Source organism: Diabrotica virgifera, chromosome 3 (assembly GCF_917563875.1).
Source record: "Diabrotica virgifera virgifera chromosome 3, PGI_DIABVI_V3a".
NCBI classification, from domain to species: Eukaryota; Metazoa; Arthropoda; class Insecta; order Coleoptera; family Chrysomelidae; genus Diabrotica; species Diabrotica virgifera.
In genome coordinates this window covers 130,991,617-131,014,491 of record NC_065445.1, presented here as the reverse complement: position 1 = coordinate 131,014,491, position 22,875 = coordinate 130,991,617, and the positions used below count along the sequence as shown (strand labels likewise).

Here is a 22,875-nt window from a genome sequence, read left to right as displayed (position 1 = left end):
TGCTAGGATGTCAGACCACGAATACACTAAGAGATTAACATTTTCAAAACCAGAGGGCACAAGATGTAGAGGACGACCACGAAGAAGATGGATTGATGATGTGGAAGAAGACCTAAAAATTCTAGGGGTCAGAAGATGGAGGGAAGTTGCCAGGAATCGACAGGAGTGGCGACTTCTTTGTGAGCAGGCCAAGATCCACAACGGATTGTCGAGCCACTTATGATGATGTTATAAAACACTAACACTAAACCATTATCGCCGAAATGGTCTAGTGGTTACGACGCTAAACTTGTGATCGGGAAATGCGAGTTCATATCCCAGCCATCCCAATATTTTTTTCAATATTTTTTTGTGTCCATCGAATGGATACTAGATTTTTTTATTGGGATAGATTGAACAAAATGTATTGGGATGGCTGGCAAATGAACTCGGATTGTCCGGTCACAAGTTTAGCGTCATAACCACTAGACCATTTCGGCGATAATGGTTAAGTGGATTATAATTTTAGAGCTCGATAACTTCTAAACGGTTTAACCGATTTTGATCACTAAACCTATAACTTAAAAATTCGAATTTTGCAGATATGAGGTATACACCGTTAGACGCGTCTGGAATCCTCCTACACACGCTCAGTTATTGGCGCAATTCGTAAGTGGAAATTTTAATTAATTGTCAAAAACAAAAATTTTTCGGCTATACTGGGTCGTATATGTCCTATCCTGACTACTTGGGCACCGATTGGAAGCTGAACTCAAGCTCTACGGATTTGGAGTATTTGCGGTTTTCCCATCTTTTTTTAAACCTGAAATATATTCACCCAAACAATATGCCCATCTGTATCTATCCAGTCCTATAGCTGGCTCATGGGTGGTCAATGTCACAAAATACACTTGTTCTGAATCGGCCCCGTTCCCCTCTTGAAACATAAAAGAAATTTCAGGACGGTGTAACTTTTTCACACACATAGATACACACACACACCCAGCCATAAACTTTTTCTCTTTTAAATAGAAATTAAGTCAAATTTCTAAGCTCGGTAACTTTTGAATGATATAACCGATTTTGAAACTTAGATCTGCGTTGGAAAGGTATTTACTAACACTATCAAAAGCTGAAGAGGTCGGAATTAAATTTTTCGAAATTTTTGAGTTTTGAGGAGTCCGAAGAACAGACCCCAAACGGGGAGGGCCGTAGGACCCACACGTTTGAAAATGGATGGTTGACGTTCACATAAGGAATTGGCGGGTCTTTCCTAAACTTTACTATAGTATTTGGCTCGTTCTTCAATTCAGTCAGATTGATGGGCAGTATATGTATAGGGCATATATCGCAGTAGTTAAACAAAGAATAACGCAGCGCAAAAATATGATTGCAACACAGAAAAATTATTATGCAGTAGCAACCATTCCACCACAACAGGCCACACATTTAACATTTACAAAACAATTATAAAAAAGACTATTTCTTGAAATGTACCACATCAACAAAATCAAAAAGTTAATTAATTATAAGACAGATACCAAGTCGCAAGTTACGTGACATTTATTGTAATATTTTTAAATTCTGCAAAACTAAAACATCTAACAACTGGCTCAATAATAAAACTAATTGACTCTAATGTTACATGTGATAAAAAAGACCGAAATCATTGCCTCTTCGGAAGTTCGTAGAACAACATAAATATGTTTGTTTTATAAAATTAGCTTCACAAAATAAATATAACATTTTACAAGTGCCAATAATGTGAATGTTATGGCTGTATCTAATTGTTACGTTAATTTTGTAGTATGTTCGTGAAGAAGAATCAACGAATATCGAACTCCAGAAATAAATGCAGTTTCAATTTAATTAGTAGACCGCATTCCCGACATTTTAACACTATTCCTTAGTGTTATACAACATACTTGTACGGTCAATAATTACGAAGGATTTCGAATTCAGTTCTAAACTAAACTATATAGGTATAATAACTAAAACGATACTAGCAGATGTACAAAGTGGATTTAGACCAGCAAGACCACCATTTTACTTTGCACCAAATAAATGAAAAAGCTATAGTCAAAATCAATAAATCTATTTAGCATTCTTAGATATGATATAAAAAAGGCGTTTGATATGGTGGACAGGAATCTGGCAGAGCCTAGAGAAGAAGAATGTAGATGAAGAACTGTTGAAGGTGGTATGTAGTATGAAACTATTAATAACCAAGTAAGAACAAGAAACAGAACTTCAAAAATCTTTAAAAATAACGATGGAGTCAGACAGGGTGGTGTATTGAGCCCATTATTGTTTATAAGCACGATGGACGAAGTAATAAAAGCTTGCTTGCCAAAAAACAAAAAAAATATTGCAGGATACAGAAACATGCAAGTAGTCAAAGTAGAAGCATGCGTATTTGCAGACAATATAATGTTTATAGCAAAAACAAAAAATACCTTCGAAAGAACATGACAATGTGGACAGAATTAAAATCATACAACTTAAGAGTAAACACCGAGAAAATAAAGTGATGGTAGTGACATTGAAGGAAACAGAACAGATAGAAGTATTCAAGTATTTAGGGATAAGTTTGAATGATAATGGGACACAAGAAGACGAGATTGGTGCCAGAATAAACTCAGCAACTAGAATATATCATGCACTATACAAAAACTTCTTGAACAGACAAGAAATAACAACAAAAACTAAAATGATTGTAAACCAAACGAACGACGAAAAACAAACACAGCGACTGCAAGTAAGTGAAATAAAATACATACTTGAGGAAAGTATGGGTGTTAGAAGAACAGACAAAAGAAGAAACGAATATATTAGACAAGAACTAATAGGAATGACATCACTGAAGGTTAAAGCAGAAGAAAAGAAACTGAAATGGTGGTGACACATGATCAGAATGAACGAAACTAGACAGATGAAGAAGATATGGCAAGCGACAAACATAGGAAAAACCGTAGAGGACAACCAAGAAAAACATGGAACAATAGCATAAACGAGATTCTCGAAGAAAGAGGAAAGACATGGAGTGAGGCGAAGGAACTAGCTGGAGACAGAAAAGAGTGGGGTAAGTTTGTAGAAAAAATTTAAGAGAGCTTATACACCTCGAGACCTATGGGTATAAGAGGTTTTCGATTATGTATGTATGTAAATGCAACTAAAACGTTGTATTTTAAATAATCACCCTGTAGGGGTACAATCCATTACAAGCCAAAGTATGTATTAGTCCAGGGCTCATCTGTTTTGAGATGGACGTTGAGAGGTGACTCAAATTTTTTTGCAGAAATTGCTTGAAAATAACTCAAATAATAATATTTGAGTTATCCTCCCTCTCAAAAAGGCCCGGAACATTGTTTAAATAATCAAAATGTCAAAATATGAAGGAAAAATTCGATTTTTTTCTTCGTTTTTTAATTATATCTTTAAAAGTGTTCATTTCCGAGAAAAGATGTTCCGACATAAAAGTTGCGTAATTAAATTTCCTACAATATAGAATTGGTTAAAAATTTAAAAAATAGTCACCCTTGTTGCAAAATAGCAATAATTGCGAAAAAAACATACAAAAACAAGTATTCGCATTTTACATTTTTCTACCATTTATGATTCACTTAGGACCTTCATATTTCACCCAGAAAAACTTTATATGATACATTAAAACAATACTGTAAATTTGATTAAGATCGGTTCAACAGATTTTGCAAAATAAATTTTGCAATCCAGCTTTCGCAAAAAAAATTCATTTTTCCAAAATGTTACAGAACTGAAAATAAAGCAGATAGCAAGTTGAAGTTTTTTTTGCTTATAGAAGTGTACTGTACCTTTCATTTTCAATTTGCAAAATTAAAATCGATTGACTATCACGGCGTCAGGAATTTTTTTAAATAAACATTAATTATTGGTGCTTCGTGCAGGACAGCGGTGTTCGAATCACACTAGTTGATTTCCACCAAAATTTCTTCCAATATTTATCTAATATATTATTTTCTTACTCTATATTTTGTTGTATTTTAATATTTTATTTCCACAAAAATCGAACTAATTTTATTATTGTTTGTGGAATATTGTTTAAACAATTGCCTATGTTTAAAAATAATAAACTTTTATTCTCTAAGTTAAAATATATGAACAAAGAAAGTTTTTGCTAAAAAAAAGTGTTATTTCAAAAAATAGAGTATGTGTTTTTATTTTGCAATAAACAAATTTATTTATTTATATCGAAATGTAATAAAAATTAAAATGTATCAATCATTATCAAAGGTCATTGGAATGCCCAATCAGAGCAAACTATCCGCTGTCCTGCGCGCAGCACCAATAATTAATGTTTATTTAAAAAAAATTCCTGACGCCGTAATAGTTAACCGATTTTAATTTTGCAAATTGCAAATGAAAGGTACACTACACTTCTATACGAAAAAAAAAATTTAACTTGCTACCTGCTTTAGTTTCAGTCCTGTAACATTTTGAAAAAATGAATTTTTTTTGCGAAAGCTGGATTGCAAAATTTATTTTGCAAAATCTATTGAACCGATCTTAATAAAATTTACAGTATTGTTTTACTATATCATAAAGTTTTTCTGGGTGAAATATGAAGGTACTAATTGTAGCATAAATGGTTGAAAAACGTAAAATGCAAATACTTGTTTTTGTATGGTTTTTTTCGCAATTATTGCTATTTTGCAACAAGGGTGACTATTTTTTAAATATTTAACCAATTATATATTGTAGCAAATTTAATAACGCAACTTTTATGTCAATACAACTTTTCTCGAAAATGAATACTTTTAAAGTTATAATCAAAAAATGAAGAAAAAAATCGAATTTTTCCTTCATTTTTTGATATTTTGATTATTTAAACAATGTTCCGGACCTTTTTGAGAGGGAGGATAACTCAAATATTATTATTTGAGATATTTTTAAGCAATTTCTGCAAAAAAATTTGAGTCACCTCTCAACGTCCAAATGTACCAATATTTTTACAGATGCGCCCTGGTCTATATATAAAATGAATAATTTAAGATCTAGGAATATTACTTTCGGAAAACTTTACTCACCTAATTCAGAAAGACTAACTCCATTACCAAGTTTCTGAGCGGTTGACATATCTCCGAGTGTACTGCATATAGTCTCTTTCTTATTTCTCGCTTACATATTGATGTTGTTGCACTCGTAGGTAGCCTTAAGGCCACTGAACTTATTCAACGCACACACCGGCTCTGATATATGGTTCTACCTACTTTATGGCACTTATAGTTAATTTCCTCTTTTCAATTTAACTAGATGATATTTCCTTTCTTTTGTGCGACTTCTGAGATAAAGACGGGACGCCGCACCGTGGGATTTCTGGTTTTACCTAGAATCGAGAGCAAAAAGTTGCGGTCAAGTCTTGAGGGAGGATTTGACAAATGGGTCCCAGTTGAAAAAGGCCAAGGCGAAACAACGAAAAATCCATTAGGTCCATTAAGGAGATTTGTATAATATATGAGGAACGGTTCCCATGCAACTATCCGTTATAACTTAGTTTTTCTATCGCGTAAATCGAATAAAATGTTTATTTCCCAAGTAATATTGAACTTTTGTGATTTTACATTATTTGTAAATTTTCTTAAATCTATATTGTCTGTTTAAGATGGTCTTTAATTTTAATATCATACAGGGGTGAGCATAAAACAGCTGGCGCTGGCAAATTTGCAAAAAGAAAGTTTTTCGAAAAAAAACACAAAATTTTGGTTTCATTTCCTTACACAAAAATATGTATTTACAATGAGTGTTCAAAATAATCACCATTCACGTTTTCACTTCAAATAACGTTTTTTGACCAAATTAATAATGCGAGCGAGCATCCTGAAATTTTCATTGTTCAAAACACTTCAAATAACGTTTTTTGACCGAATTAATAATGCGAGCGAGCATCCTAAAATTTTCATTGTTGATATCCAATTCTATTATGATCCAATACATATTTGAAATCTTAGATGTTTTCTATCGTATGCGGCAAAAACTGTGTTCTTTAAGCATGTTCCATATTGGGAAATCCATAGGAGTAATGTATGGGTATCTTTGAGGTTACGGTTTTCCTCCACCTCTACCAATTCATCATTCTTCAAGGAGCTCATATTATTTTCATTTTTGAAATCTTCTTTGAGGGTTATTTTTCTACAGGGTTTTGCCTCTATTTTTGACTTACGTATTACTATTCTATTATCTCCCGGTGCTTTATTGACTTTCATTTTTGATATCGCAATACATACGTCAAAATAATTGTCAAAGTTAATTTAAATTTGGAAATCTCTCCGAAAAATATTAATTTTTGGCGGATTATTTGATTTATACCGTTCTAATTTAGTTTGTTTAGTTTTGTTAAACTTTTCCTTATTTAGTTTACATTTTGAAAGTGTTCATAAGTTAAACGTTACTTGAAAACTCCTCTATGGAGTCATCTAGTGGAGGCGAACCGCCTGATATTGAGAATTCGATGGATAGTAGCTGTGATTTACAAGATTTAAATGGATTTCTACCCAACCAGCCTCAAAATAAGATAAGTAGTAGTATTAATCTTAACAATATTAATGAAAAACAAAATACTTTAGTAAACTCAGATCAACCAGAAAAAACCAGGCCTGTTTATTTATACGAAAAAATTGATTTAGGACCTTTTTACATTTTCATTGAAAACTCCAGTTTAAATTTTACAGGAAAATTAAACGCTGTTAAAATAGGCGAGATCCTATTTACGTTACATCCAGAAATTGACAATTATATAAAAAAAATTGACTCAATCGGACGCAACCGAGTTAGGGTCTCATTTAAAAATTATAGTAGCGCAAATGCTTTAGTTACTTCCAAATTCCTTATTCAAAAAAATCTGACCGCATACATTCCAAAATTTCAATTGTTTAAACTAGGTGTAGTAAGGGATATAGATTCAGATATATCGGAAGAATATCTTAAAAATAGAATAAAGGAATTTGATCACCATTGCAAATTCTCGGTTGAGTATGTGAAACGAATAACAAGAAAAATAGTAGCAGATGACAAAGTAATATTTAATCCAACAAAATCAGTTATTGTGTCTTTTAAATGCCAGAATATACCAAAGTATGTAGTAATTAATCATGTCTTACACACTGTTGAAAAATACCAGCAAAAGGTAATTATCTGTTACCACTGCTATAGGTATGGGCACATGAGTAAGCAGTGTAAAAGTAATCCTCGCTGTTTTAAGTGTCATGAATCTCACCTTTCCGATTCTTGTTCTTTATCATCGTTTAACAAAAAATGTCTATCCTGTGAAGGTGAACACTTCACTAATGAATGGGAGATATGCCCAGAATTTGATCGCCAAAAGAAAATAAAACATTATATGTCTGAAAACAGCTTATCTTTTAAGGAAACAATTAAACTCTTTCCTAAGATAACTTATGCATCTATAGCAGCCAATAATTCCTCAATAAATTCTCATCAAACTCCAAATATGAATGCACCATCCTCTTCATATTCCTTTACTCAATTGTCCACGTCTCAAACATCTTCCAATCAGTTCGCTCTACCTTCAGTTTCAAATAGATATACAATAATAAAACCACCAAAATACAAACGACCTATCTCTTCCTCACCAGACCAAGTAACAATGGAACATCAAAAAATAATAAAGTTAAACCCCATGTCCAACAGACCTGGTGGTATTATCACCTCTTCTTCGTATCAATCTACATTTAATCCAGAACAAGGATCTAAAATACATGAACCATCAAAAGAATTAACAGAATTAATATCAAATATAGTTACAAGTATTATCTCTAATATAAATCACAAAAATTTTGAAATTCCAGAAAAATCAGTTCTAGTAAATTCAATTCAATCAGTTTTAAGTTCTCTCTTATATAATAATGAATAGATTGGTAATTTGTCAATGGAATTGTAGATCGGCTAACTCTAATAGAGAAAACCTTATCCACCTATTAGAAGACCAGAAAGTTGATATCGCATTATTGTCAGAAACTAGATTTAAACCAGAAAAGTATTATAACTTTCACGGGTACAATATTGTCAGAGACGACCGCTTTTCAGTAACTGTTGGCGGTGGCTCAGCAATTTTAATAAATTCAAACCTATATTACGAGGAAGTCACCATGAAAGTAGATTTAATAAACGTCAATAAAGTAGCAATAAAAATAAAGTTTAAGTCATATACTGTCACATTTATATCTATGTATGTTCCCCCAGGAACCAAGTTATTGTTACAACAATGGAACAATTTCATAACATCTATAGAAAGACCATTTATAATAGGAGGTGACCTTAATGCTCACCACATTGCCTGGGGCCTAGACAACCAAACAGATATGAAAGGTAAAATCTTGATGGACTGTATAGACGATAATAATTTAATATTCAAAAATGATGGCTCTCCTACTTTCTTTAGGAACTTCTCGAAATCGGCAATAGACCTGACCATTTGTACTCCTGACTTAAACCACCTGATCACTTGGAAAACACTTCAAGACCTATTTGGTTCAGACCATACACCTATAAGAGTAGAGTTAGAGGATCAACCAACTCATACATATAATCCATATTCACAAAAGTGGAATTTAAAGAATGCCGACTGGAAATTATATGAACAGTATTCGGAAGATGTATTCTCTCAATTTAAAGATATAAATTCTTATGAACAAATTTTGCACAATATAAATACAACTGCATCCTACTGCATCCCCAAATTTAAAATAAAAAAACCGACTTCCAGAGGAAAATACTGGTGGGATTTAGAATGTGAAGAAGCAGTCAGAAGAAGACAGGAAAGTTTTTGTATATTCAAAGAAAATCCAAACCATGAAAACCTACTTAAGTATAAAAAAGATGATGCACATGTCAAGAAGATCACTAAACAAACTAAAAGAAATAGCTGGAGAGATTATGTCGGATCCCTAAATAGGTCAGTCCCTATTAAAGATGTATGGTCAAAAGTTAACCGAATAAAAAATAGAAAAACAAAGAACAAAGTCCCTGTTATTCTGTCGGAAGCTTCGTGGATAGAAGAGTTCCATCAAAATATCACACCGCCGTCTGCAGAATTAGTAATTCCTGATTTACAACTAAATGCTCTGTACGACTATCCAGAACCAATCCGTTTCCTAGTCAAACCATTTTCTGCCACTGAACTAAACTTTGCGTTGAAGAAAAACTCAAATTCAGCACCAGGTGCCGATAATATCCATTACTCGATGCTATCAAATCTTTCAAGAATTGGTAAGGCTGCACTACTAAATATATATAATGAAATTTGGATGCGCCGCATAAAGATTCCTGACGATTGGCACGTTTACACTATTATCCCGGTTTTAAAACCAGGAAAATCATCAAAGAATTGGGATTCTTACCGTCCAATCGGTCTGGCTTCCTGTATACTAAAAACATATGAGAGACTTATTAAAAACCGTCTGGAATTTTGGCTAGAAAAGAACGACCTATTACCAAGAAGTCAGTTTGGTTTTAGAAAAGGTAAATCCACACAAGATAGCCTCTGCCACTTTTTAATAGACATTTATAGTTCCTTTACTTATAAGAAAGCAGTTAGTGCTTTGTTCTTAGATATAAAAGGGGCTTACGACAACGTTAATCTTCACATACTATACGCGAAAATGTTGGAAATAGGAATACCCGAGATAGTAACATGGAACATCATTAACTTATACATTAATCGAGCAGTTCACGTTAGATTAAATGGAGATCAATCTAACTCCCGATACACATCTTTGGGACTACCTCAGGGTAGCATCCTAAGTCCTATATTATATATACTGTATACTGCTGACTTAGAAACTAAACTTCCTCAACACATAAAAATCCTACAGTACGCTGATGATGTTGCGATATATGCAGAAAATAAGTCAATAGATAGATGTAATAACTACCTTAAATCGACATTGAATATTATAAAAAAATGGGCTACCGATAATAACTTAACAATATCAGAGAGTAAATCAACCATTGTTACCTTCACTAAAAAACGATATGTTCCTCAAAGCCATCTACAATTTGATAATACTAGTATTCCTTATAAAACTTCAATAAAATTTCTTGGCGTATTTTTAGACTCCAAATTAAATTGGAAAGAACACACAAATTACATATTACGAAGAATGGAAAATGCAATGAATATCATGAAGACTGTAAGTGTCAGTAACTGGGGAGCTGATCCAAACATATCAATATTACTATACAGAAATTTGATAAGATCAATCTTAGACTATGGATCTATTTTTTATGGCTCAGCATCAAACTCTGTACTCCAAAAAATCGAGAGGATCAAAAATAAGGCACTTAGGTTATGCACTGGTTATCTTCGTAGCACACCTATATTGGTCATGGAATGTGAGCTTAATGAACCTCCACTTTCATTACGCAGGGAATACCTAAGTGAGAAATTTATAGTTAAAACAGCGGTTAACGATAAACTGCTATTAAATAAAATTGTTCATTTAACCACCTCATACCTAACTCATTATTACTGGGAAAAAAAGAAACTGCTTTTAGTTGTGGAAAGCTTCCTCAACGTTTCTAATTCCATTGGCAACATACACCAAATTGAACAAAGCTCGTCTCGAAAGCTAAATTATGAAGATTATTTATCTCCAGTTAACTGTCATTTAAGTAATATTCGTGCGACAGACTTCCTTACTAAAATAGACCACCTTCAGTGTGTACAAAAAAACTGGGGGAGTTATCAGAAATTATATACGGATGGTTCAAAAATGGAAGGAAAAGTTGGATATGCTATATATTACCCACAAAAAAGTATAAAAATAAACAACAGATTACCTGATAAAATGACAATTTTCACAGCTGAACTCATTGCAATCAAAGAAGCATACAAAATATGTATTAATCAAAAAGAACTCAATTATGTTATATTTACAGACTGCCAAAGCATTGTAAAGACATTGAAATACAATGTACATAATTTTGCAGAAAATTATATCATCAGTGACATCATAGCAATGAACAGTGAAGCTTTGAAATCGGGCAAAAATATAATATTGTGTTGGATAAAAGCACACATTGGTATAAAAAACAACGAAATAGTAGATGATCTGGCTAAAAAAGCAACAACGAAGGAATCCACTCTGCATACTTATCAACTTCCTATGGGAGACATAATTTCTATTATGAGATCTATCAAACGGACGAAATGGCAGGAACAATACAATAATTCAGACAAAGGAAATTATTACAAAAAAATCCAGCCTACACTTCCCATCAAGACATGGTTTAATCAAGTTTCCAACAAAGGCTTTATCAAAACTATTTGTCGAATAAGAAGTAATCACTGTCTGACTCCAGTCTACAAAAGAGAAATAGGACTTGTAGATAATGATGAATGTTTATGTGGAGAGCTAGCTGATCTACAACATATGCTATTAGAATGTCCTTTACATTTTATTGAAATATCAAACTTTTTTGCCAATCTAGTTCAAATTAATGTACAATTTCCTTTTAATCTTATATACCTTTTACAATCAAACAATCTAGATGTTTATAAAATTTTGTACAACCATGTTAATTGTTTAAAATTAAAGCTCTGAGAAAAAAAGAAAAAAAAAATTAAAAAAAAAAAAAATAATTAAATAAAATAAAAAGTTACTAAGATCTAAACCTCCGCGAGGTTGAATCGGGTTTAGGTCTTAGCGCGATAAAAAAATATAAAAAAAAAAAAAAACTAAAAAAATAAAAAAAAAAAAAAACTAAAAAAAAAAATTAAAAAAAAAATAAAAAATGTAATAAAAAAAATGTTAAAAAATATAATAAAAAAAATAATAAAAAAAACAGAGTAAAAAAAAACAGTAGCACTAATAGTTTTAAATTTAGATACTAAGCATATATTTTGTAAAAGAGAGAATTCAAAACACATTGACTGGCCAGTTGGTTGCTTAAACCAGTGCCAATAAAACATAAACACACACACATTTTTGATATCGCTTGTTTAATTTCACTAGTAATGGTTGTGCTACTATAAATATAGTTTCAAAAGTTATGCATCACCTAAAATTGTGCTCATTTTCATAGTTGATTTTTTCATGAACAGAATGAGGGATTCCGCTAGTTTTTTTTATTATTTTAGATTTTTCTTTGGTATTTACCCACTTGGACAAATGTTTACTCAAACTTCTTTTTGTACTTATACCGGGTGGAAGAAAAGAAATGTTTTCTTATGTTATGTTTGAGAGACTCTGTAGGGAGGAAATGGTACAAACGTGGGCATACATCAAAATGTTGTAGTTTCATATTTTGTGAACATTTTATTTTTTAGTTTCTTTGATATCTTTAATAGCAAAGAAACTATACGGTTTTACTCTTTAATATATTATGTGTTTTAACTGACAACATGGGATACGTGAGAAGGTCATGTCTTATCTTACACTAAGTCTTACTTAAACAATCTCGTCTATCTTATGTTGCGCTGTACATACCGCTCACTTGGTCGACAAATATCTCTTAAGGTGTCGACCAGAATTGGTAACGTTACGTGCCTTTCCGTTTTGAAAGTTTTGTTACTTAACTGTTTTTCTATTAATAATTTAGTTTTGTTTCAATTAAAACACGTCATGTTAAAGAATAAAACCGTCCATTTTCGTTGCTTCTAAAGATATCAGGGATATACAAAAAACCAAATGTTCACAAAACGTAAGACTACAATAAGATTTCGATGTATACCCATACTTATACCTTGTCCTCCCTACAGTGTGTCTCAAACTTAACAAAGGAAAAACATTTTTTGTCTTCCCTCCGGTATAAGTTCAAAAAAGAAGTTTGAGTAATCCTTAGCTCAGTTGTGTAAATACCAAAGAAAATTCCAAAATAATAAAAAAAATTAGCGGAATTGGTTAATCTGTTCACGAAAAAATCAACTATGAAAATAAGCATAATTTTAGGTAATGCATAACTTTTGATGTTGTTTGTATGTGTATTTAATCATTTTTATAAATATTTTTTTATTTATGTATAGTAAAATTCAAGCATGCGAAATGCGATATTTACGTGCGGTATCCGGAGTGATCAGACGTGATCGTATAAGAAATGAAGACATGAAAGGTGAAGACATGAAGACATGAAAGACGTGAAAGGTGCGGTATTGGAAGGACCTTAGACAGACTTGAAACGAAACAGTTATCGTGGTTCGGACATATGGCGAGAATGAGTGAAGGTAGAACTGTAAAGAGGGTATGGAAAGCGGCATCCGACAACAAACGACGAAGAGGCAGGCCAGCAAACATGGAACGCAAATAATGGAAAGGCTTGTGTAAAAAGAAATATTGGGTGGAAAGAAACAGAAAGACTAGCTACTGACCGAAAGGCATGGAGACGTCTGATTTCTCCACTTACCTCGACACCGTAAGGTACAAGAGGACGGCTTAAGTAAATAAGTAAGTATTTATGTATATTTACCAATAGCTCGTAAATGCTTTCAATGACATGAATATTACCATATTACTAATTACAGTTATAATTATTGTCTTGTCGAATTAGATCAATTTTAAATACCTTTACTGATCAACGATTGGTAACGAGATCTTCTTGAATGTTGTACGCACCCAAAATCGCACCAAAGTATAAAGTTTATTTGGGACATCATTTTCCCTATAGTAGTATTGATTTTGAGGAGTATTGGCTCTGATCGTCTTTTTTCACAACAGTGGCGTGCTGGAACTTTTCAAGCGGCCCGGTGATTTTATAGAAAAGCGGCCTCCCATCCTCATTTTACCTTCTATTATCAGGATGTTTTATTCATTATTTATAAAATCGAAAAACAAAAATATAAATTGTTTTTAAATCAAACATAAAACTTTGAATTCAATGATTTTTTTTTTAATTTGGTATATTTTTTATTTAAGAATAAGCAATCTTACAAATTAATAACAAATTACATGTATGACAATATTTTATGCAGTAAGGCAGAAACCATGATTTGCTGAATAAATAATATAATATGAATTTGATGTAAAATAAGATAAAAGTAAAATAAAATTTTGAGAATTTTTCAAGTATATACAAGTACAATGCAAATACTTTAATTTAACAATATTTAAAATGTTAATACAACGCAATAATCTAAACATTCTTTTGCAATTATTTCATAAAATAATTGCTTAACTCTCGATCAATAATTTCCGTGTTAAAATAGATTATTTTTGAGCAAATTCGTCGATTATTTCATCATTTTTAAGCTCATAAAAAGTTTCTGTATCTATAGCCATTAGCATAAAATGTTTCCAAGTGATCTTGTGTTAAACTACTTCTTAACCGATTTTTTATGTATTTCAACGTCGAAAAGCTTCTTTCGCAAGATACTTGTGTCCATGAAAGAGTTAGTAAATGCTTATATGCCATTTGAATTTGGATAAGCACACTGATATAAGTTGTACTTATGCAAAACAGCATAACAGCAAGCCATACAACCTTTACACACGGTGGTGAAGTTTTCACGATATCAACAATATTGTCATTTGTTATTTCGTATTCATTATCACTTAAATTAATAATATCATCCTTCATATTTTCTGTAGACTGAAAATATATTCATCATTAACTCGATCTTCTAAAATTTCAGTATTTTACAAAATCCTATTTTTTTAATACAATCCATTTATCAGCAAAATCTACGAATTCTTCTCTAATTGCAGTCGCAGATATAGTAGGATAAAAATTTCTTAATTTTTCAGTACTTAAATGATTTAAATCCCGTTAAAGGCGCTAGAGGTAGAGTGCTTATATCATCATAAAACGATTTGTCTTGATCAAATCGTTTTTCGATAGGTACTTCCAATAATTAGGTAAAACATGTGTAAGACGTTTGTTCATTTTTTATTCTGCAGAGTATATACATGTTTGATGGAAATTGGAAAATTATAAAAAATATACTTGTATGTATGAAAATAAATATTATCTATAGCAAACTATTTATGTGGGTATATAGAGTCTTATTCATTTACTTAAATCCTATTTTACAATTAAAAAAAATTGAAATTTTTTGAAATGTTTTGTTAATATTATTAGCAAAATTAACATTCGATTAGAAATTAAAAAAATATTTTTTTGTAACATCTAAAATTTTTTGTGAAAAAAACATATTTGACCGGCCTTAAGAGGCCGCGGCCTCTCGGTGATTGCACCGATCCATTTATATGGCCAGCACGCCACTGTTTCACAATGACAAAACCTAGGACTATTTTTATTGTCTTGTCCATGAAAGCGTTAGAATTTCGCAGCCGACTAGAAAACTGTTGCTTGGAATTTAAAAAAATGTACATCTGTTTTTAGCCTTGTCCATATTTGAACCATTCCGGATATTAGAATTCGGTTAGGTAAGTTAAAAAAAATTGTAAGTATACTCACGGACAAAAATATTGCATATTTTATCTTCAATCGTTATTATTTGTTTATTTTTCATCTTTGAAATGTTAAGTATTTTTTTATTTATGTATTTATCTATTTATGTTATTTATTTATTTATTTGATGTATTTTAATTTATTAGAGATACATAATAGTCCATTCTTTCACGGTTTTTGCTCTAAATTTTAAAGAACCGCTTGGATTGACATGAAATTTGGCATACGTATAGCTTACATGTCAAAGAAAAAAAGTGATATTGTGCCGATACGTGCTTTTGCCCTGGGGGTGACTTTCACCCCCTCGTGGGGGTGAAAAAATATATGTCCAAAATAAGTCCGGAAATGGGTAAACTGACAAATTTTAAGTAACTTTTGTTCTAGAGAGCTTTTTCGCCAAGTCAACACTTTTCGAGTTATTTGCGAGTGAATATGTTCATTTTTCAACAAAATAACCACATTTTTAGACTGTTTTTCACAAATAACTCAAAAAGTAAGTATTTTGTTGAGAAAACGTTCTTAGCAAAAATATAGCTTATAAAAAGTAAAAAAAAAATGGTGTAATTTCGACGTGAAATATCCAAATAATTAAGCACTTATTGGGGAAAACCCATTATAACTTTTTTAAAAGTGTTTAAAAGAAGATTTATTTCTGTTTTTACAAAAAGTTTCTATCATTAAATTTAAGCAAGTTACGCTCAAAATAAAATTTGTCCCTTTTGTGTTTGCAAAAAATATCGGGAAGACCACCCCCTAATTAGCAACTTAAATGAAATTAATCGTTACCGCTCCACAAATTATTTTACTTATATTGTGTTTATATGATCTGTAAGTTTCATCGATTCAAAGTGCTTATTTTTGAAAAAATTTGGTTTCAAAATAAAATTTTTAAAAATTTAAATTTTGAAAAATGTTTTTTTTAAATAACGTAAAAATTGTTAGAGATACCAAAAATCTCGAAAAACAAAAAAAAGTCAGATTTGCTTTTCTGAATATCATGTATTTTTTTGTTTTTCTGTTAGACAAAAATTGATTAAGATTTGGTGTTCCTAAATTTGCATACATTCGTGATCAGTGACTCGTTCAACCCCTTTTAACTTCAGCCCTTTCAATAATAAGGACTTTGAACCAATGAAACTTACAGATCATATAAACAATATATATCTACACGAGTCAAGAAACTTGTGAAGTCGTAACGATTAAGTTCATTTAAGATACTAATTAGGGGGTGATTTTCTCGATTTTTTTACCAAAACCAAAAGGGACTAACTTTATTTTGAGCGTAACTGTTTAATTTTGATGCTAGAAATTTTTTTTATAAAACAAAAATGAAGCTTTTTTTAAACACTTTAAATAAGTTGTAATGAGTTTTCCCCGAAATGTGCTTCATTTTTGTTTATTTCACGGTAAAGTATTCCATTTGGAATTTGACATATGAACCTATTTTTCATTAGCTATAACTTTGTTTCTACTAGGTGTAGAGACGTGATGTATACACCATTTTTTTAAATTTTTACAGGCTGTATTTTTGCTAAAAATGTTTTTTCGACAAAATACTTACTATTTGAGTTATTTGCGAAAAACCGTCTAAAAGCGTGGTTATTTTGTTGAAAAAATGAATATATTCACTGCCAAATAACTCGAAAAGTATTGACTTAGTGAAAAAACTCTATAGAACAAAACTTACTTAAAATTAGCCAGTTTATCCATTTCCTGACTTTCTTTGGACGAATATTTTTTCACCCGCAAGAGGGGGTGAAAACCACCCTCAGGGCAAAAGCACATCGGCACAATATCACTTTTTTTCTTTGACTTGTTAGCTATGTGTATGCCAAATTTCATGACAATCCAAGCGGTTCTTTAAAATTTAGAGATTTTGCAATATTTTACCGTTAAAGAACGGACTATAAATGATTAAACGTAGTCTTTATAACAGAAAATGCAATAATGTCACAAATTAACAAACACTGCATAGTATGGAAAGTGTGCTTTGGCGACTTGACAATTCTTGCTTTGTTGAAATGTCAGTTAGAATATGTCAGTTGGAGAGTTTTATTTTTCGATTCTGCAATTTTCTTGCTGATGTGTCACATGTAAGCGAGTTAGTGTGTGTTAGAATTGTTACTTTAAGAAATGAGGGTTACAGACAAAAAGATATTGCGTGGATAGCGGATATCCATCAGTCGACTGTTTCTCGTATAGTAAAGCGACACAATGAGACTGGAGAATACAAACGGCGACCTAGTCAAGGACGAAAAAGATGTACAACGCCAAGAGAAGACCAATATTTAAGACGTCAATCTTTGCGAAATCGTACACTTACAGCTCCCCATCTCAAAAATGAATTACTGATCACAAAACAAGTTAATGTAAGTGTCAAAACTGTGACTAGAAGACTTAAAGAGGTTGATTTGAATCCAAAACGGCCTGCCAGAGTTCCACTTCTTCTACCACGACATAAAACTCAAAGGTTGCACTTTGCAAGAGCCCGCGTTAACTGGAACGAACATCAATGGGGAAGAGTTCTTTCCACAAATGAAATGAGGATACAATTATGGAAGCCAGATGGACGTCATCGAGTATACAGAAGGTCTGGGGAACGTTTCGCAGAATGTAATCTTGTACAAAATGTTAGCTTTGGTGGCGGTTCCATAATGCTACGGGGGTGGCATTAGATGGGAGAGTCGTACGGAGCTGATTGAGGTGAATACTCGAATGAATGCTGACTGGTACATACGAAACATCCTTCAAGAACATGTCTTTCCTTATGTCAGCTTCGTTGGGTATGATAACTTTGTGCTAATGCATGATAATGCCCGTGCACATATCGCAGGAACAGTCATACAATATCTTGAGGATGTTGGCGTTGAGGCTTTAGACTGACCACCAATCATTCCTGATGCAAATCCCATATAACGTATATGGGACATTCTAAAAAGACGTATACGAGCAAGAAATCCAGCTACAAACTCAATTGCAGAATCAAGAATTGCTGCATAGGAAGAATGGAATCGACTTCCGCAAGAAACCATCCAAGATATTCTGCGGAGAATGCCTAGAAGGATGCAGTCAATCATTAAAGCTAGAGGAGGAAATACTAGGTACTAAATTGTTACAATGTTGCCGTAAAATATTGTTATATTGTCGTTATTGTTTCTCTTTCTAATTAAATGTTATAGGCAAAATCAGACTATTTCATTAATTTCTCTACAAATTAGTTGAGACTCTACAATATGCAAGTTACTTGACCATAAATATACGTAGGATAGTCCAGCTCAACTTATTTAGCAATAAAAAGTACACAACTTTTTAAAAGGAAAAATATATATTTCAAAAACAAAAGATGCAATATCTTTGTCTGTGAGTGTATAATGTCATTTCCCCACAAGGACAATAACTAATTGTGATATTAAATTACACAAAGTCTACACTACAATTCAAAATCTGAGCAAAAACATGCCCACGTATATTTCATATTTTGTAGGACATTATCTTTAACAAATAAAATTTTTGTCACTAATTTCTTTGAGATTTCAAATGATACAAGCATATTTATGTTAACATAAGACATTTACACCTCGACATTTGTCACTGTAGAAAGATAACAATAAAAATTAATGATATAATGTGATCTTAAGCTTCGGCGCCTAACTTGTCAAACAGAAACTCGATACATTAACATGAAAAACTGAAGATGTCATCCATATCCTGCCATTAACACAGAATTGTCCTTTTCCTTAATGCATCTCCGGAGTGTGGTACCCAAGACTGCAGTTTATTTTCTTTAGGTGTCTAAAATTCCTTATTGAACGGTGTTTCCCCCTTGATTTAATTGTTTTCTTTAACAGGCGGAAGTTTGTAATAATAATAAAAAGTGCAACAAACTCTTTATGAGTATAGTAAAAAGTAATTATATTCCTTAATTGTTTTAAAAACCGAATAGCGGATTGTTTCTTTTCTGCTTAAAAAGAAGAGGTTGGAGTTCGTTTTAAAATAAATTAGATATTCATAGAATTAGCGGTTAATTAATTGAAATTCATGTTTACTAATCCAACATAAAACAGAACACTGCTTTTAATTTCCACAGAATATAGTCAACCTGATGTTCCACTCAAACACCGCACACATTGTTAATCAAATCATTAATAATGTTAATATGATTGTAAGAGAAGAAACTGAAATGTGTCGATCAAATGTCGATAATATAGTTTCGATCGCCAGGTAAAATAAATACATTATTTTAAATTCGAGAATTTACGAATATGAAGAGTAGGTACGATACCATGCTCTAGGCTAGGATACCATCCTTTGGTCTCCGTAGTGAACGCACCCTAAGTGTGAATAATAGGATAGGTACACACATAGTTGTATTGCTATCACAAAAAGTGAAATTTGAAATTAAAATCAAATTATTGCAAATTCCTAATATTAAATATTTATATTCAGTGTGAAAATGCATGCATGAGAAAGAATCTTTAGTACCAATAGCTTCAATAGAGGTCATTTACTAATAAAAAAAATATGAAAAAAATATTTTTAAGAAACGCTTTTCTTTAGTTACGAGTGACTAAAATTACACATATTATAAAAAACAAGTAAAAAGCAAAAAATAAAAAAAATCTAACACATTCGTCAAAGAAAAGCGTGGCGTGTCTTCATCGAATAAACGGTTTTCGCACCACGCTTTTCTTTAACGAACGTGTTAGATTTTTTCAATTCTTATTATTTTTTGCTTTTTAGTTGATTTTTTTATAATATGTTTAATTTTAGTCACTCGTAACTAAAGAAAATCGTTTCTTAAAAATATTCTATTTTTTTCATATTTTTTTATTTTTTACTTTTTAGTCTTACACTTTTAAAACATTAAAATATATCGTTATGTTTATTAAAATATGTATAAAAACTTTATTGTTTATTTATGAAGCATAACGTACACAATTAACGTAAAAAGTGAAATTATGTATAGTTCATATAATTAGCTACAATCTGTAAAAGTTTCAAGTTTCTTCATTGTAAAAAACAAGAGAGTTTAAGCATTTTCCGGTAAAATCTTTTTTTATTGACTATTCGTGTATTGTTCCCGCGAATGCAAATGTCTGCAAATTTTTAGTCATTTGCATTGAAGAAAAGGCAGTCAAATTAACGTCCAAAGATTTGACCCAAACGATTGAACTGAAGAAAAGCTTTTAATTAATTAATACGACAAAACGAATTCTAATGTTAATTAATTGTAGCACAAAACGTCTCTACGGGTGGTTTTTCTAAGTCTACGATAAAAACAAGAATTTTTTGAATTCGAGTTTTGGTTGAAGTTTTGTTTCGTATCGTATTGACATTTGACACGAATAAACGCCGATTTATATATAAATAAATATATGAGCGTTCAAAATTTGAAACTTTATTGTTTACTCATGAAGCATAACGTAAACAATTAACGTAAAATGTGAAATTATGTATAGTTCATATCATTAGCTACAATCCGTAAAAGTTTCAAGTTTCTACATTGTAAAAAACAAGAGAATTTAAGCATTTTCCATTAAAATCGTTACTTTTTATTTAAACAATTAATAAACATAAAAAAAAATTTATTGACTAGTCGTGTATTGTGCCCGTAAATGCATATGTCTGCAAATTTTCATTCATTGGCATTGAAGAAAAGTCAGTCAAATTAACGTCTACTAAAGATTTGATGCAAATTATTGAAGTAAAGAAAAGCGTTTAAAAAATGAAGTACTTTAACAATAGAGTTAAAATAAAAGGGGAAATGCTCGGTAAGTGTAATTATTATTCATGATATATTTGTTTTTCGAAGTAACGGTTTCAAAGTCCTGATCGTACTGTGTGTTTAAGTTTTAGATAACGAAGGCAATAAAAATATCAAACACTGTTAACATCCTTCAACAGTTAACTTTAGTTTTGACCATTTTTTTTAAATAACTATTGCAATCTGATCAAACAAAAGATAGCGCGAATGTGTTGTTGATCATACCTAGTTTTTATCAATGGCGACAAAAGTTAAACGTGATAATAAATGTCAATATGTCTCGTCTGACCGATAAAAAGGTGAGTAAAGGGAAAAACTAAATATAGACTATTGTGAACAATAGTTTATCCTGCTGATGCATTAATAAAAGATGGCTAACATTGCAGATAAATATCTTTAAGACTTTAAGCTCTATGCTGAGATGAGTGGGATGTCTGTAAGTAGAATAGTAAAAGCATTACAAACCAGAAGATTAACACAGCAGATTCCAGACTAAAACAACAAATCGGTGTATAATGCGCATGTCTATAATAAAAACTTACTTCTAGAATTTCGTAAATATACTGTTATTTGTGGCCGTTGTGCTCACACTAAATTTTAGTCTGTTTGTCCATTAATATTAAAATGGAACCTTAGCCTCCTCCAAACTATGTATCCAATATTTGTGGTCCCATGCCGTTCTTCTCCAGATTTTCACGTCCAGTAAATTTTGAGCGTCTCCTGCCACTTTCTTCTCCTACCTTTTCCGTGACCTTCCTTTTAGTCTTGCACCCTGTATTTTATTAGCTAGGGCTCTATTCGGCAATCTTTCGCTCTCCATTCTCACTACATGACCATGATCGAATTCTCTTAAGTTTAACGAAGTCTGAGATTGGTGTCTCTTTGAACAGTTGGTAGAGTTCATGGTTATACCTGGATCTCCCTGTTTTACCTCGTTTTCATTAATAGGTCCAAATATCTTCCTTGGGACTTTTCTTTCAAAGACTTGCAGCTTTCTTTTTATGTTTTCTTCATCACCCACGTCTTGCATCCATAATAATTATTGGGCCACCACATATTATTGGTCTCGCGATAGTTTTGTAGTTCCTGATTCTCGATCTCCATTGTCTGTTTTTGGAGCGGAACACATGGGCGAGTGAAAAATGTACTATGTATTTGTAAAATGTAGGATTTCCTGTACTATTCTACTTTGATTTCTGGTTCTTCTGTTCCATCCATGCTTAATGCAACTCCCAAATATGTGAAACTTTCTAAAGTTTCAATGTTGTCCTCTAATAAAAATGTACGCCTGTTTCACCTACATAGCTTTTGCCTGTGTTAGCTGTTTTATCTTTTGTATATTTATTCCTATCTGGTCTTTTTGCCCTTCTGGGCGATATAATGAATGTCATCGGCATAGGCGGCAATCTGTATTCATTTATTTGTTAGGCTCTCACTACTTTCTTAACTATTGAAAAGTTCTCTGCTGTTTACGAGTCCATTGTTGCTTCTTCTTTTATGATTTTTATGGGTTCCAGTTTAACCAAGTTTCAGATAAGATTTTGATATAAGATTTATAAAATTGTAAAATATGTACATTTACGGTCATTGAATAGTTTACAGGCTTACATATCTAGGAGCCGATTTTTTAAATCATTACTTTGTTTAAACGCACCGTTTACGTCAAAGTGACGTTACCAGTGGTGTACCTAGAATAGGTTGATTAAAATTAAAAAATAAAAGTAATATAA

The 22,875-nt window shown here is 31.8% G+C and overlaps 1 protein-coding gene across 6 annotated transcripts in view; it reads right to left on the bottom strand.

Annotated features, from left to right (window-relative positions):
• LOC114330581 (protein TANC2) overlaps nucleotides 1-22,875 on the bottom strand; it is a 632,990-nt gene that overhangs the window by 160,679 nt on the left and 449,436 nt on the right. For 2 of the 6 annotated variants that reach the window (XM_050645528.1, XM_050645527.1), the window contains exon 2: nucleotides 5,046-5,344. The exons of the other annotated variants lie outside the window; for them this stretch is intronic. In XM_050645528.1, the coding sequence (XP_050501485.1) occupies nucleotides 5,046-5,094 (49 nt within the window). In that variant the 5' untranslated portion in view covers nucleotides 5,095-5,344. The remainder of the gene's footprint in view (nucleotides 1-5,045; nucleotides 5,345-22,875) is intronic. 6 annotated transcript variants of the gene reach the window in all.